The sequence below is a fragment of the Mytilus edulis genome, chromosome 4 (genome assembly GCF_963676685.1).
Source record: "Mytilus edulis chromosome 4, xbMytEdul2.2, whole genome shotgun sequence".
NCBI classification, from domain to species: domain Eukaryota; kingdom Metazoa; phylum Mollusca; class Bivalvia; order Mytilida; family Mytilidae; genus Mytilus; species Mytilus edulis.
Window position 1 is genome coordinate 69,202,313 of NC_092347.1, and position 17,345 is coordinate 69,219,657.

The 17,345-nt window shown below is 33.3% G+C and overlaps 1 protein-coding gene and 1 long non-coding RNA gene across 15 annotated transcripts in view; both read right to left on the bottom strand.

Moving 5' to 3' along the window:
- Window positions 1–860, bottom strand: part of LOC139520337 (exocyst complex component 6B-like) — a 44,428-nt gene extending 43,568 nt beyond the window's left edge. For all 13 annotated transcript variants that reach the window (XM_071312897.1, XM_071312895.1, XM_071312896.1 and 10 more), the window contains exon 1: window positions 683–860. In XM_071312897.1, the coding sequence (XP_071168998.1) occupies window positions 683–840 (158 nt within the window). In that variant the 5' untranslated portion in view covers window positions 841–860. The remainder of the gene's footprint in view (window positions 1–682) is intronic.
- A 13,153-nt stretch (window positions 861–14,013) lies between these two features.
- Window positions 14,014–17,345, bottom strand: part of LOC139518514 (uncharacterized) — an 86,787-nt gene continuing 83,455 nt past the window's right edge. For both annotated transcript variants that reach the window (XR_011663389.1, XR_011663388.1), the window contains exons 2-3: window positions 14,848–14,972; window positions 14,014–14,366 (exon numbers count right to left, since the gene is read on the bottom strand). This is a non-coding gene — a long non-coding RNA (uncharacterized lncRNA). The remainder of the gene's footprint in view (window positions 14,367–14,847; window positions 14,973–17,345) is intronic.

Genomic DNA, 17,345 nt, shown 5'->3' on the forward strand with positions numbered 1-17,345 from the left:
TATTGTATTATGAAAATTATTAATGTTTATGCCATTTGGGGCCCATAATTGGAAATAAAATATCTTCTTCTATAAGTAAAATGAGTTTTCAGTGAATAGATTGACAATGCATCCTTTTTTATAATTAATCAGAAATATATTAGATCCATAGCCTTGGGTGGGCTGATTTACCGGAGTGCATATGTCTGGTATAAGCTAGGATCCTGTACTAGACTAGTACTATAATCTCTGGTTCAACTTAGTCAACTATTTAGGAAGGTCAGCTACTTTTTTAGTGACTGACAGAATATATTGTAAATATAAATCTTTTTTCATCATTGTGTTTGGATTTTTGTTTGTTATTATTTTGGGAAATAGTTCAAATAGTGGATAATTCTTCAGTGATCATGCAGCTGGTGTTGTCATAGCTGCTGAACCGTAGCTCTTAGATCCTTATGTTATTTTTTGACTATTTGCGGACCTAAGAGCTACGGTTCCGCAGCTAGTGTTGTCATGTCGAGTTGATAACGAAAAAACAAAGTTGAGTTTTCTTAATGAAAATTATGTTTGTTATAAGTATTGAATAAGAACATAAGCTAAATTAAAACGCATTGGCAGATCCAGTTACCGAGTAGAGAAGTCTTCATAAATAAATACTAAAAATTATAGGGGACATTTTATTGCATTAACAACTGGAGTATACCTCAACGTCGTCCCTAAAGGCCCATCAGAAGTTTCAATTTCAGTTATAAGATGGTCATGGTTGGCATTGATTGATTCTTGTTTCAAGGATTCAGCGTCATGAATAGGTTCAGTTATATGTTTCCAATCAGGAGGTTTCTTGGGTGTTGCTTCCGCCATCTTATTTTTATTTTTGGAGCAGAAGCAAAGGCAACTTCCGGTGGTAAAATTACTTCACCACCCCCTTTTACCTAAATTAAGAAATATTTCGATTTCAATTCGAATCTTTTTTCCTTTAAAATGGTGAATTAAAACAAATTCATCACATATTCAAGAAGAAACTTGTTTAATGAAAAACAAGTAAAAGTTTTTTTAAAAAGCTTGCCTGATTCGTATATAAAGCGTTTGTCTGACCGTGCTTATTCCAGTATCGCGACGTCAAACTGTGATATATCCGGAAAAGATGCATTTTCCGACTTTTTTTAAATTCATCATTAGGTAGCAATACACAGTTAGAAGTTTAGTTTCGCATTATGGCCCCTGTGAATTTTTTAAATATGAAAGTTTTTGTACAATAAAATTGATTTTTAGATAATTGAAGAATAATTTAGCCTTCTTAGTGGGTTTATATGACCATTTAGATTGATTTTAACATGTTTTATAGGCCATTTCTATGATTGACAGTCCGTATTTTCCTATCCGTACCGTTCATAGGTCCATAAATTATTGTAGTGTTTATCAACAAAGATTTTGCGCTCGATCTTTTCAATTCAATTTTATGGAAAAACGAGCAGGAAAGCATATGATTTTTTTTGGACCACTTGATAGATATAAACCTATGGATTCAGGAAAGGTATCACTGTAGTTCATTGAAATTTTCCTTTAGACCAAATTTTGGAGACTTTTGTGACATGTTCACCCCCCTTTTTTGCTATATTTTGTATCTAAGAAATGCAGATTGTTGCCATGGTTACAGCCAAAAGGGATTATATTTTACCCTTATGACCATTAAAAATCAAATCTATGGAAGATTTCCTTTCTACAAGTATATACATGCATAACACACATATAAAGCCTTCTTTGTTAGACAGGAGGGGAAAGAGGGTGTTTAAAAATTATGAGTGTCAATTTTAAGTTTTTTTCCTAACTGTGTATTGCTACCTTAAACTGATTACATGGTTCCCTCTTATTTGTACCAATTATAATAAAAAAGTGAACATTGATTTTTTTTCAATTTGATAAATAAAATATACCGCAAAAAATGCCGTTTTTTCCTAAAATCCTGAAACTTGGTTAAAAACTAGTTATTTCCAAAAGGTTGTTACATTCATGTTATGACCATATCATGTTATGTAAACACGGAAGATTTTCATATTGTTTCTACAAAAATCTGCTTGTGTTGATCTATTGAAATAAAAAAAAGTTAGGCCAAATTAAATAGTATATGTGGTTCCAGTTATATTTGAAAAAAAGTTAGGGTAGGTAGGTAGGTTTTTTTTTTATTTTATGGTTTTTTTTTTACATTAAGTCTATTGGAGCATCATTCTGACTTTAACAGTGCTTAATGAAAAATGACAATAAAATCTTTAGGATAGGCTATTCAAGACGAAAAAGAAGGGAAGGGAGGGTCACTGGAACCACACATATATTTTTATTTGGCCTTAGGTGTGTCTATCCAAAGAATAGAAATCATGGTATAAAAAAAAACGAAATTTTTGGTAACGATGTCTAAAATGTCGATCCCTTATATCTCTTAAAGTAACACCTAAAGGTAGACTTTTTCTGACATATTTGTATTGCTTAGGTGAAAAAAAGCTTGTATGCTAATTTTCGTAAAAAATCATTATGGGATCGAAACTGTATCGTATGTCTTTAAGCATTCAAACAAAGGGATTGGATAAAAGCTAAAAAAAAAATCCACTGTTCCCCCGGGGGATTAGGGGGGGGGGGGGTGTAATTATTCGCCGTTTTAGATTTTCACGGACTATTCAAAAATGAATAGGGGAAATTTTGAAAGTCGGTGAAAGATGTTTTGTCTGTTATTGTGTTTATATATGCCGACTCTAAATGACTGTACTTAGTACTAACTTACTGGTTTTTGGGGTGAAGATTGCATGAAATGCAATCAAAACCCTATGGTATTCTGTAAAATTGGGGTTATCTTTCTTTATCAGGTCGAGAACTCTAGATTTTCTGACGTCAGATTATATTTGGATAGTAATTTCCAAAACACAAGGCCAATTTGGCCTTGAAAAACTGACCAATCGACTCAGTGAACTACAATGCATTGTGGGCTACTACGAGTAAACTACTACTTAAAACACGTGGAATTAGCGGGAAAACAGTCAATTGATATATTGTCTGGGACTCTCATTACCAAATTTTTTATTCTGCAAATATATTTAATGTAAAATATATAACGTAATCTTCAATTTGCATGCTCAGATTAAAAAAATATTGTTTATTGGCTTCACGATTCGACTTTCTTTTTCGCCTTGCAAAAGTAGTTGAACCGGTTTTGTGTATTGTTATGAATTGAACCTGCATTAATTTCACGACATGATACAGTGAAATATCCAATGAAGTGACCACTGTCCAGTAAGAAAATCATTTGAGCTCTTTTAAACCTGTATAATGTCATTGCAAAATCATTTCTGCCTAGAAAAAACACGAAACTTTCATTGAAACACTTCTTTCTGTACTGAATGTGTATTTTTTTTTATCAGGACCTGAACTAATAGTAAGAACATCATAATATTCAGTATGCTAAAAAGAAGTGTTATGAAAGCGACAGGGGGCGGGTCCAGCCATTTAAAAAAGGGGGGTCCTAACCCTGGACAAAAGGGAAGGGGGTTCCAACTACATGTCCCCATCCAAATGCACTGATCGTTCAAAAAAAGGGGGTCCATCCCCCGGAACCCCCGCCCCCTGGATCCGCCACTGAGCGGGTACGGTATATAGCTCAATACATTTTTTTTAAAGTTTCATCCATCGATAATATCCGTTTGTTGCTAATTTTATCACAAAATATACCTCAGAGGTTTTTTTTATCGTTCGGCTGCTGTCCTGTTGACATATGTAAAATATCTCCAATATTAAAAGTCTCTGGATCATAGTGGGTGCCATATTACCTATTAATTTTTTTCTAAAACGTGCTTTGTATATAGAAATAAGAAGATGAGGTATGAGTGCCAAATGAGACATCTTTCCAACAAAGACATAATTTAGTAAAGTAAGCAGTCATAGGTCCAATGCTGAAAAGTAACGGCTATTAATGACCCAAAAAAATACTTGTGTAAAACAATCCAAACAAAAAAAAAAAAAAAAAAAAAAAAAAACGGCCCAATTAACGATATATAAAAGGACAAGAAATCTATCCCATCAAAAAAAAAGTATGTTGTATAGGAGCCTGTATTTCAGTGGTTGTCGTTTGTTTATGTGTTACATATTTGTTTTTCGTTAAATTTTTTTTAAACATATATATAATTAAGGCCGTTAGTTTTCTCGTTTGAATTGTTTTACATTGTCATATCGGGGACTTTTATAGCTGACTATGCGAAATGGGCTTTGTTCATTGTTGAAGGCCGTACGGTGATCTATAAATGTTAATTTCTGTGTCATTTTGGTCTCTTGTGGACAGCTGTCTCATTGGCAATCATACCACATCTTCTTTTTTATTATAGAACCCAGGCTGCAATTTTCACAAAACATATCAAATTTTCCACCTTGTCGCACATACATTTGTACATATGGATAAAATCATTACAGCTTATTTCCTAATGCATGTGGAGCAAAACTTTGGTTAGCTTGCTTGCTTTGTTTGTATATTGTACAAAATATAAAATATACAAGTAAAACTATGCCTATATATATATATATATATATATATTTATTGTTTAAATATGTCAATCTTATTTTCAAAGCTTGTATAAACAACTATACAAACAAAGCAAGCAAGCCAACCAAAGTTTTACTTCGCAGGTTTAAGAAATCAGCTGTAATGATTTTATTCAGTTTGGCAAATGTCCGAGCCCGTTAAAAAACGAACAAACTGAAACTACAGTTGCTGACTTCACTACCTTAAAAAAAAAAGGAACAGTTTGGAAGTCCCATATACTGAAATGTGTCCAACAAAAATACTTATAGATTTTGTTAACACTACCATGTATGTAAATATTTCTTCGTCTTTTTTACGAACACAAAATTCAAGGATCCCACATTTGCCTTTAATTATCTATACGAACATTGTTGTACTCTTGAATATCAGCAGCGGCTGTTATCGACGGCTTACTTTACACCAGTAAGTTTGTCTCATGGGTAATTGTGTTTTTTCGCTGTTGTTTCGTTGCTTCTGGTGGACAAATACATGAAATCTCTGTGCCACCATCAAACATGTTAATGGCTATATATCGGGTAATTCAAACCCTTTTTTCTTCGCATAGAAACAACTCTTCGTTAATCTGAGCATGGAAGTAATACTTTATATCACGAACTATAAATGAGGAATCACAAAATGAAAAACTAAGAGAAATTGTGAATCCCGCATTGCACGAAAAAATGTGTTGTATTTCAGTAAATAACACGTGTTCTTTGTTGATAGTAAACACGTAGTAGTCCATCATGCATTGTGACTCATTTAGTGGATTGGTCAAAAACCTAGGTAAAAATAAATTGCGTCACATGTAAATAAACAATTACATGTGCGAGAACATAAGTATGCTAATTTATGCATTTCCATATAAGGTAGTGGTCCTATCCTGTTTAACAATGCAATGTTAAATTTTACTTCCTACTGAAAAATTAAACCAACCTTTATCCTTCACTACCCCAATATAAAAAAAACACAAAGTCACGTCGTTAGTTCATCATGTTGTTGTGCGGCGCTAATACAATACAGTCATTTCGTGTGCCCGAAAACTTGGTGAAAGTTTTCCCATTTACTGTAAATCTTGGCCAGGGTGCCGCAATATCACCGTGCGCAACGTCCCAGTGTGTCCAGATTGACAGCCCTTTTATTTTACTGTCAATGCTGATGGGATTTGTTTTTGTGGGGATGAGAGAAAAGTGTTTTTGGCTTTTTCAAAAAGACGGAAAAAGTTTGTGCACTTTAAGTCTCGTATAGTCTATCCACTGCATGCCTGGGCAATTTGGGTTCCCCTCCAAAATCCCGGATTCACGCTACCCTTGTCGTTGCTGGCAGAAAATCAGTAAGTGTATACATGCTACATGTATGTGTAAAATATATTTGTGAAGTCTACTTGTTCAAAAATAAAAATGAACAATGATGTTTCAACAGTTTATCTGCTATGATCGGAAACAACCCTCCGAACTAGGCGATTCGGGTACCCCGACGTTATACAAAATGAGACCCGAGTTTTGCGGATTTATCGTGATTTTTTTCATATTTTTCCCAATTTTGTCTTCCATCGACACAATGAATTATAGCATACTAGACATCTACTTCGTTTTGTGAATATGTATTCGATGCAATCTCTATCATCAGTTTAAACATTACATCTGCGTATGTCGATTCTTTGAAAGTTACGGATATCTCTATTGGTATGATGAAAAAAGTTACGGACAAGTTGTTTTGAAGTTACGGACAAGTTGTTTTGAAGTTACGGACAGCCTACGTGTTTTTTTAAATCGTGCTGTGATCGTTTACTTTGTAGAATTTAATCACCTTTCCAGTTTAGGGGTTTCCCTAAACAATTAATACAACTTTTAAATTCAGTTGTTTAATTGATGCATTCGTGGTATTGTTATTCTATAGAAGAAACGTATCTAACCGACTCAAGGCGGCTCCATCTTAAGTTAAGTTACCAACAGCCGTTTAAGCACAGTGATTATATTCTTATTCTTATTTTCAGTAGTTTTGATGCAGACAACAATAACGTCAGTGGCAATTGTTGAGATGTGTGTTATATTCATGGAATGTAGGACAGAAAGTCACAGGACAAAAAGTCACAGACAAAAAGTCACGGACAAAAAGTCACAGACAAAAAGTCACGGACAAAAAGTCACAGGACAAAAAGTCACAATTCATTTTTCTGATTATTTTCTTTGAATAAAAAAATGCTTATTTCTTTAAAAATATTTTGTATTTTTCTTGAACTGTTGTATAGTATAAACCAACTTTGTTCACAAAATTTATCAAAAAAATATCAAAGATGATCGAATAATGTTAAAAAAACAAAATGTCATAGTGGCTTGGCACTTAAATGGCTTCATGGTGCCAAGAAATCTTTCTTTTGCATGATTAAAATTAAATAAATCTTCGTTTTTCAAGTATAATGACACATTTCTTAAACTTTAGTATGAAAATATGTATTAAAAAGTAAATATTTCAAGATATTTCTCTTATATATTCAAGCAATTGTCCACAGATTATTTGTGACTTTTTGTCCTGTGACTTTTTGTCCTACCAAATTTGTGACTTTATGTCCTGTGACTTTTTGTTATTTTAGATGCGTTTTATTAGGAAATAATTACATTAGATGTATCTTTCATTACAATACGTTATTCTGATTGGCTAACTGCACATGACGTGTTATTCCTTAAGCAATTGTATCACGTACTCAATAAAACTTCTCATCCATGATAACACGAGGTCCCACAATAAAGTGCACAGGAGAATCAAATAAAATAATTACAAAATTCGTGTTTTCATTATCCTAGCTAAAAAAAAATGTAATTATAAGTATTGAATGCTTCTTTTTGTAACTTCATAGGGTTGTAAAAGCGTTGACCGTACGCACATTTTTAGAATGAAGCGCTTCCGCGCTTCATATAAAATGTACTTCGGTCAACGCTTTTACACCCCAATGAAGTTACAAAAAGAAGCATTCAATTCTTAATGATTTGTGTTAAAAGCGAGATGAACAAAATATTTTCATTGAATGTGTAAAACTCCTGTATTTAGATATAAAAGAAGCTTAAATAAGGATTCTATAAGTATTTCCATATAAATCCTTGGTTAAAAAATAATATATATTGTTTTTGGTATAGAAGAAGCATTATAAATTTCGAACCCATTCTCCACCTGATCAAAAGATGAATTATTGAACCATTTATTTAAAAAAAGCAAGTTTTAATTTCAGCCTATTGGTGGCACCACTCTCGTTTTTTTTAATGATTATATAAGGAATCACCACAGCAGACTGCATCGGCCCCTCTAAAACAGTCAGTGAAAATTTCTAGATACGCCACTTACGGCCACTTCATGCAATATTGACATACACGCTTTGTGTATTATATCAACAAAATCGGGGTTTTAATGGGGTCACGGTGTGTGTGTGTGTGTGGGGGGGGGGGGGGTACACAAATCACTGATTTGTCAGTATCAATACAATAGCGAATATTGACTGTGTTTATCTTGACAACAACTGATAGTAGCTAGTGCTTTTACTACCCCCTTCCAATTCGGAAAGATGATTCATTTGTTGTTAGGAAAATACTTCATACATGCATTTTCCAGAGGATGCAAGCTGTATGACATGCCAAGCAGCTATATCACGGCCGACACTCGGCTAACCGAGAGATTGGTCGGTTAATCTATATTGAGTATGCGGCTATATCGGTGGTTGGTCTGTTAATCGGGTTGGCTAAAGTCTGTTAATCAGGTGTTATCGAGAAAATCATTGAAAGGTCAGCATGTTTCATTGTATAACTTTTTAAATATATTTTTATCATAAAAAATATTCATGTCTAACAAAACAATTCAATGTACTGAATCCAGTGGTGTAATTATTATTTTTCTAGCTTCAATGTACGATCTATAAAATGAAAAGGCGGGTTACTCATCAATAAATTTATACACATTTTACACACACAAACTGTACACAAAATGACACGTTGGTTGAATTACGTGCATGCAATATTTTGAACATCGAGAAAAGACAGGCATTATGTTTGTTAACCATAAAGAAATCATTGTGTGAAAAATCTTCACGAAAATCTGTATTTTGGTGACAAATCAATCTTTATTTAAAACCTGGTCTGTTAATGGGTCGGATGTATAAAACCCAGTCTGTTAATTGGTCTGTTAAGAGTTATGAATGGCAATAAAAGTATAATTTTATTGCTATATGGGGTGTTATCGGATCAAATGGGTAGGCTCAAGACGAGCGGCTAAAATATACGAAAACAACACATGAGCAATGAAACATAAAATATACGGAAACAACACATGAACAATGAACATTTTAAACAATGGAAATTGAAAATTGATAAAAACGGTTCAAAAAGTGTATAATTTCATCCAAGAATGGTCGCATATGTCATGTAGATTCTGTTTAATTGTCATGCATAACACCAACTTGTCATCTACATTGGTAACCAGTATATAATTCAGAGATAAACATCGTAACTAAACATCAGTAAGTAAAATATATTGGGATGCTAAAATATAAAGAATAGAGAAAGAATAATGAGTAAGATGAATAAAAGATAAAAGGAAAAAAAGTCACGGAGGAAACGTGACATAACAATTTAAAGAATACAGAAATACCCCCCGCCCCCCCCCCCCCCCCCCCCCCCCCCCCCCAAAATCCGAACCCTCATGGTATACACGATAATCTGGATGGAGTAGCAGAATATAGAATAATAGATAAGGACAGTAGAGAGTAATGCATTGCTAAAAAAGAGAGAAAAAATAATAATTGTTTAAGAAACGTCGCTGGATGTTGAAACAGTAACAGATTTTGATGTAGTCTAATTGGTGACAAATGCTAGAAGTTTACATGCGGACAACTGCCGTTATCCTCTACACTTATGAAGAAAGGAACTAAACGGAATAAAATGTATTAAAACTCAAGATGACCAAATGTAGCTGCATTGCTCATTTCCATTTACTACTTGAGAATGATTTGTAAACAACATAAAAAAAATTATGATTAAGTAATAGAAATAAAGAACCAATTGGACGATGCTTACGAATTAGGGTTAAACGTTCAGTGACAAATATCATGTGCATATGATAATGACAACACGTTATAAGTACCCTGTGTTGTATTAGAAAGACACTTTCAGTCGGATTTGAGAACGTGCTACTCTGAACAGACACCAAAATTGAGGCTGATTGAAAACGTTAATAATAAATTCATGCGGATTCCAGCGGCCAATCCATATCACACTATATTGAAGTGACACACCCTTCAATAAAATGCAAAGAAAGTCAAAATAAAAATGCTCTTACTAGTAAATCACAACCGAAATGAATGACAGACGGACATTTTTTATAAAACTAAATGAACAATTGAAATCAAGATATTTGAGGTTTGCGTTATTTCGCAAAGGTCTGCGTTATAACGCAAAGGTTTGCGTTACAACGCAAAGGTCTGCGTTTTATCGCAAAGGTTTGCATTTTAACGCAAAAGGTTTGCGTTGTAACGCAAATATAGGACGAAATTTTTTTTTAAAATGTGTTGCGCTAATTCGCTTCCGTAGGATACTGTTGCACCGTATTATCATTTTTTTTTTACTCAGGAACATCTCATTCTTAACTTTTTCTATAGGAAAATATAAAGGTAGCAAAAATAACTGGCTGAATTACTCTTAACTGACACAATTTCAAATGTCCAACCCATTAACAGACCTTGTTCCCATAATTTTCACTAAAACGTGGTAATATTCACTTTTTATACAATTATGAAATATTTACCAATGTAAATTTATGTTTTAGAACCAAAGTACTATTTTGTGTCCTTTAAATGATATCTAAAATTGTTTGTTCCGACTTTTATTTAAAAAAATGCTATGCGTATAAGCATAAATACTACATACTTGCGCGACGCCTTTTGATTTTACTGAAAACTGCGTAGACTATGAAATGTTTTTACAAGTGGAAAATGTTCTATGATATATATCATTTTGTCAGACAGTTTTCTTTTTTTTGATTTGGTTCTTATAATATGCCAAAAATCTTTATATTTAATAGAGTTTAACATTAAATTGTGCGTTTTACTCTTAACAGACGTATAACCAACCCGATTAACAGACCAATCTCCCATATAGCCGTATACTCAATATAGATTAACCGACCAATCTCTCGGTTAGCCGAGTGTCGGCCGTGAATATATATATACCGATTGGTCATTATTGGTATCAAAAATAATGTTTTACTTTTTATTTTTTTTATTTTCTTTCAAATTTCAAGATATTTATACTTTGACTGTGACGTCAAACCAAGGAGTTGTATATATTCTATCCTTCTTGAAAATGCATGCACTATTTTCCTAACAACAAATCAATCATCTTTCCAAAATGGAAAGGGCCTTAGTAAATAGTTAAACCTCATAGATTTAATCATATTGACTTTATTTTGTTTTCAGTTTAGCTATTATCCTGACACGATTGGACATAACTGCTATACCTCAAATATATAAAATACATCATGGTGCTTTTTGTTGTATATGATAAAGTAAAAATAATTCGGATGGAGAGGTGGGTAACCCATTGCATTTGAAATTAATAAAATGAATATTTTTCACATTTACATAATATTAAGATTTAATAATTACATTCTAATATGACGTCCTTATTACGTTTTGTAAACAATTAAAGCCGTGTTCTAATGAGCACAAAATATGTTTGACACATGCGCACGAACTTACTGTGTATATTAACTTTTTTGCCATCGTTATCCTTTAAATATATTCATTTAAGCAGCTAGCATAAACTTTTATTATATATTTTGATAAAACAACATATATTTACCCTGCTCAGCCTCGTAGATTTTAAACTTATCAAATATGAAATGTAATGCACAGACTCCTCGGGAGGAAACGTGAAAGCCAAACATTTTTACGGTATTTTAGTACGCTTCGACCTATAAAAATACTGTATTTGTCCTGTTAGAAAATAATAATTACTTCGTGTCATGCTCTATGCTCATTTCAACATGGGTAGGCATTATATATGACCACATTTTACACCTCGCTAACGCTCAGTTTAAAATATCGACACATATAATGCCTACCCATGTTAAAATGAGCATAGAGCATGACATGAATGAATTATTTCTTAATTAGATGTATGTTTCATTATAATACTTCATTTTGATTGGCTAACTGCACATCATGTGTCATTTCTTAAGCAATATTGCATTACTCAATAAAACTTTTCATTCATGATAACACGTGGTCCCACAATAAAGTGCACAGGTGAATTAAATAAAACAATTATATAAAATTCGTGTTTTCATAATCATAGCTAAAAAATGTAATTATAAGTATTGAATGCTTCTTTTTGTAACTTCATAGGGTTGTTAAAGCGTTGACCGTGCGCAAATTTTTAGAATGAAGCGCTTCCGCGCTTCATACAAAATGTACTTCGGTCAACGCTTTTACACCCCAATGAAGTTACAAAAAGAAGCATTCAATTCTTAAATAAAACACTTCGAATTCAATATTGTAAATGTTTCATTTTATACGGATTTTTTTTCTAAATGCTAACATTGTCCCGCTGTTTTACACGGCTAATAGTTTCATGCGATGGTAAAGGCCCCTCTGTATATCTTTAGGAAGAAAGAAGGGGAATTATCATCGAACGAAACAGATGCTATTGTTGGTCCTTGTGGACGGCCTCGCTGGTTTTGAGAAGAAAATAGCGCTATCCATTTGTTTGTATATGCGTCAGTATTCACCTCAGAAGCTAACAAAACCTTTAAATAGACTTATTAAGAAGGATAGTTACGATACTGTTGTCAGGTCATTAAAGATTGCATATTTTGGCGGTAATATTGATTAACTTATAGGGTCATTGCATCGGAACTAAACACATTTATTTAAAAACCAATTGTTGGCATGACACGGGTTATGTTCTTCTCATATATGTTATGATGGTATGATACTAAACCCCTCACGGGGAGGACTGTGCCTGATACTCATATGATGAAGACATAATTTTTCAATCAGTTTAATTGTAGTCTGGAGCTGGCATGTCAGTTAACTGCTAGTAGTCTGACGTTATTTATGTATTATTGTCAGTTTGTTTATTTTCTTTGGTTACATCTTCTGACATCAGACATCAGTGCTTTTATTCATTTGTCATGAACTTGTTTTTATCCTATAGGTGGATTTCTGTAATATTTCTTGTTGCACAGTCATAAATTAGACTGTTAATGACATTTTTACACTTAAATTGATTGGATGTGTGCTGATTGATACTTTAGTCTTTAGAAATTTTGATTTTTTTACAAGTTGTTATTGACTTTGAACTAGCTGTCAGTAACTGCCAGTAAATACAATATAAGTTCAGTCCTAATCAACTGATTTTGATTGTTCTTCTCATATATGGTACTGTTAAATCGTTGTCCCAGGTTAGAAGGGGTTTGGCGCTGGCCAACATGTTTAAGCCCACCACTATTGAATTCTGATGTGCCTGTCCCAAGTCGAGAACATGTACTTAAGCGGCTGTATATCATATTTGTATTTAATTCATTTTAACATAAATCAGACTGTTACTTTTCTCTCCGAAATTGTTTGACATTTCTATTTTGTGGCCTTTTATAGCTCTCTATGCAATGTTGTTTTTTCTCATTGTTGAAAGCAATATGGTCACATTTAGTTGTTATTCAGTTCCATGTCATTTGCTCTCTAGTGGAAAGTCGTCTCATTTGCAATTATAACCGCATCTTCTTAACAAAGTTATTTATGTATAAAAAATGTATTGACAATTATATATAAATGTTCACTGCAAAAACTTAAAAGACGGAAAAATGAAAAGATATATTTATAAAGTTTGCTTCAACTAATATCTTCCTTACACCAATTTTAAGCAAATCTGCCATCTACATTCTAGGACTGTTTGACTTAAAAAAATTATGCATGAACCCAAAAATGCAATCTTCATGTTTATATAAAAATTACAAAAGACTCAACCCTATGAGTATAATATAGCAACAAGAAATGAAATATTCTGCTCTGAAAATGTTCTTTTGATCAAAAATTATTTTTGCAAGAATTGTAAAATAAGAAATTTCACCAAGAGATTGATGTCCAAAACAAGCTGAAATGTGTTTCCTGCTAATGATTTATATTATTAGTCTAACAGATAAAAGTTTACTACAAGTTTAAAGATATTAATGATTCATAACAATGAGGTCAAGGTCTGACAGATAAACCAAGCCTGACATACTTGTACACCTTGCAATCATTCCATAAACCAAATAGACATTTAGAGACATTTTGTTTCTAGTATCTTAGAGGACAATCCACCTTTTGAAAAGTTATACTGACTTATGAAACATGAACAAAGACAGATGATGCATGCCAGCCAGACATGCAAACTTTACAATCAATCTAAATAAAAGCATCTTTCGGTTTTATTGTATTTCATTACATGTAGATAAATGTTGTCACTTTTATAAAAATTGTAAACTCAACACAGTTTTAATCATTTTATAGTTCATAACTTTTTTATTTTTTACCATTGAAAATATCTACAGCTTTTTCTTGTTCAAAGAATTAACTGTCATCGTTGTATGAATTTCATCAATGCATCCAAATTTGATTAAGTCACCATCCACATCAAATTGCAAAAATCTCTTAGTCCTGAATCTTCTCTTCTACTGTTGATACTCGTAGAATTGGCAAGCAATAGTAGTGTAATGTAATCTTTAGGGCTAAGGGTTATAGCTCTAAAGACCATTGTAAATATCAGTTTCATGTATACACTTCATGAATGGTTCTCTGCATCTTATTTCCCTACAAAGATATGACACAAGTTCAGACAACTGCTTTATTAATAAGAGACAAACATTATGTATTTAAAGAAGTACTGCATGCGTTTACTCTTTTAATTGTTTGGTATATGACAGTAGGGAGCATTAGATTTGATTAGACAGTTAAAAAAAGTATCTTGATATGTTCCTTTGATTATTCTTGTAGTTGAGTTGTTGTCTCATTGGCATTTACCCACATCTCTTCAAACAGTGTAAGCTCCATGTAATGATCTTAAAAAAAGGTTCATATGAAAGCTTAAATCAAAAAGGTTATTGGTATAAATTATTTCTTTATTTCTTCCAATTAAAGAAATTATAAAAATGCATTGAACAAAGTTAAAACATTATTTACATTTTTCTTAAAAATATGTCTAAATAAAAAAGTTAAGACTTAAATTATACTTAATGTTTTTTATGGAAACTTAAGACAAGACCACATACACATTAGTTTCTTAAAGCCTTACAATTTCAGCTTTTAAAGTCTTGAGGCATGGAAAGTCTCCTGTCCTTTGACAAATGAAATTATTCTCCTTTAGTTGTCCATAGAACTGTGGTAAATTTTCGCAACTCCATCATGTTAAAAGAAGTGCTAGAAAATACAATAATGGAATAATAATTAGTTAAAAACTATAAAATTTTATGATAAGCAATTATTCATTATAAAAGGTAAATTTTAATAAGTATACAATCAACAATGCCATAAGCGGATCCAGGGGGGGGGGGGGGCTGGGGGCCCGCCCCCCCCCTTTCGTGGGAAAAATTTGATTGATTTTATAGGGAATCATTGAAGCATGACTGGAGCGGGCCCCCCATTAGGTCAGTCAGCGCCCCCCCCCCCCCCCTTAGGAAAAGTTCTGGATCCGCCACTGAATGCCGGTCTCCAGATCTATTTTAATTTGCAGTGTTGCAAAATAACGAATAATAGCTAGCCCACAGCCATAATATTAATAGCAATTATGAATAAATGAAATTATATTCACTCATTGCCAAATATGCACATGCAGCTTGTTACATGTTATTTGATGCTTGAGAAAAAGTTTATTCAAACAAAGCAAACAAGCAAATCAAACTTTTAAACTACATGCTTTAGGAAAAAGCTCTAAAACACACGAAGACTATATGATACAACCATTGATAACAGAAGACTGGCTGATGGCTTTTCATCCTGACATTGCCTCAAACAAGAAAGCTACCGTCAAACATAATTACATTCGTCGCAGTCATACTGTATAGAATCATCTCTTCATCATAATATCTTGATATTACTCAACCTGATTTAAAATGGACTTGATCAACACACAAACAATATTATTGCAAATGCAAACAAAAGCATAGACTTCGTTAAAAGAAATATCAAAACATCTATCCCAAACATAAAGGACGTCATTAAGTCTCAGGAATACCTACTTACGACACTTGTACATGTTCGACCAAAACTAGAGTATGCGGCTTGTTTGGTTTGGAACCCTCATACTGGTGAACAATACAATACACTTGAGATGACCCGGAGTGCGACTAGGTATGACTATAATCGTTACCATACAGGCATGCTAAATACTCTTAAATGGCCTTCCTTTATTACAACAACGCAGGCTTAAAAAAAACCCCAACTAAACTCATAATGTACTTAATAAACTGAGACTACTATTATGTGTTATAGTAGTCTCAGACATAAATAAGGCCTTTCTGTTTGAATTGTTCACGTGACCATATTGTCGCAGTGACATAAAAATTACTGTTAAAATTATTCCTTTTTTCCTTTAAAAATTACTCAATGGAATTAACTGCTTCCAAATGCAGAGGAGGATTTAGGGGGGCCCAGGGGACCCGCCCCCCTTTTGAGAAAAAAATTTGGTTGATTATATAGGGAATCACTGAGGCGTGACGGGAGCGGCCCCCTCTTAATCAGCCAGTAGGCCGGGCTCCCTCTTAATCAGCCAGTAGGCCCGGGCTTCCTCTTAATCAGCCAGTAGGCCCCCACTTATGAAAATTTCTTGATCCGCCACTGAAATGTGACCTCCTCCTCCCCCCTCTCCCACGTTAATTTGATTTTCCGCAACACTAAATATTTTAGAGAAAAGTTGACACCTACAATTATCTACAATATTGAACAGTAAACCTTAGCAGGTATGTAAATAGTTTTAACCACGTCATGTTAGGATTTATTTATTTTTTGCTGGTACTATTCTTTTATAAATATTTTTTTTTTATATTTTTATCCTAGTACGCATGCGCAGTAGTTAGTAAACACAGAACAATATGATGGATAACTGGATATCACAAAAAGAAGAAGAACGAATTTTAAGTATATTTAGGGACTTTAACCTGTATTTTGCCAAGCCTACTTTTCATGTCCCTTCTGTTTATGGCTAGATTAATGTCTTTTATTGTTACCTTCGATCCACCATATTCATTTCAAGTCCAAATTTCTCATGCCAATAAAAGTTGACAAATTCAAATGAGTCGAGTAGACCAGTAAATGCTATAATTGAAGTTAACCGATTAATATAAAAAAAAACAGTACCCCCAATCCACTCTGTTGTCAATAAATTTTAAAAATTATTAACATTATTACAAGACAGTTAATCAGTGGCGGATCCAGAACTTTTCCTAAAGGGGGGGGGGGGCGCTGACTGACCTAAGAGAGGGCCCGCTCCAGTCATGCCCCAGGCCCCCCCTGGATCCGCCTATGAGTTTAAGATGTTGCACAATTTTATATATTAATAAATGAATGAAATGAATGAAAAGATCTGAAATGTATGAGGCATGTATATGTATCATATGACAAAGCTGAATTAAATTTTAAAATTTTTGGGGAGAGGGGTGGTCTAATATGCGTACCAAACCATGGCAGTATAACCAGTTCGTTGATTATGGCTATTATCTGACAGAAACAGAAGAAGCAATAGGAAAGAAGGTTGATCTTTATCAATTATGAGATGACAAAAAGATAGTTAATCAC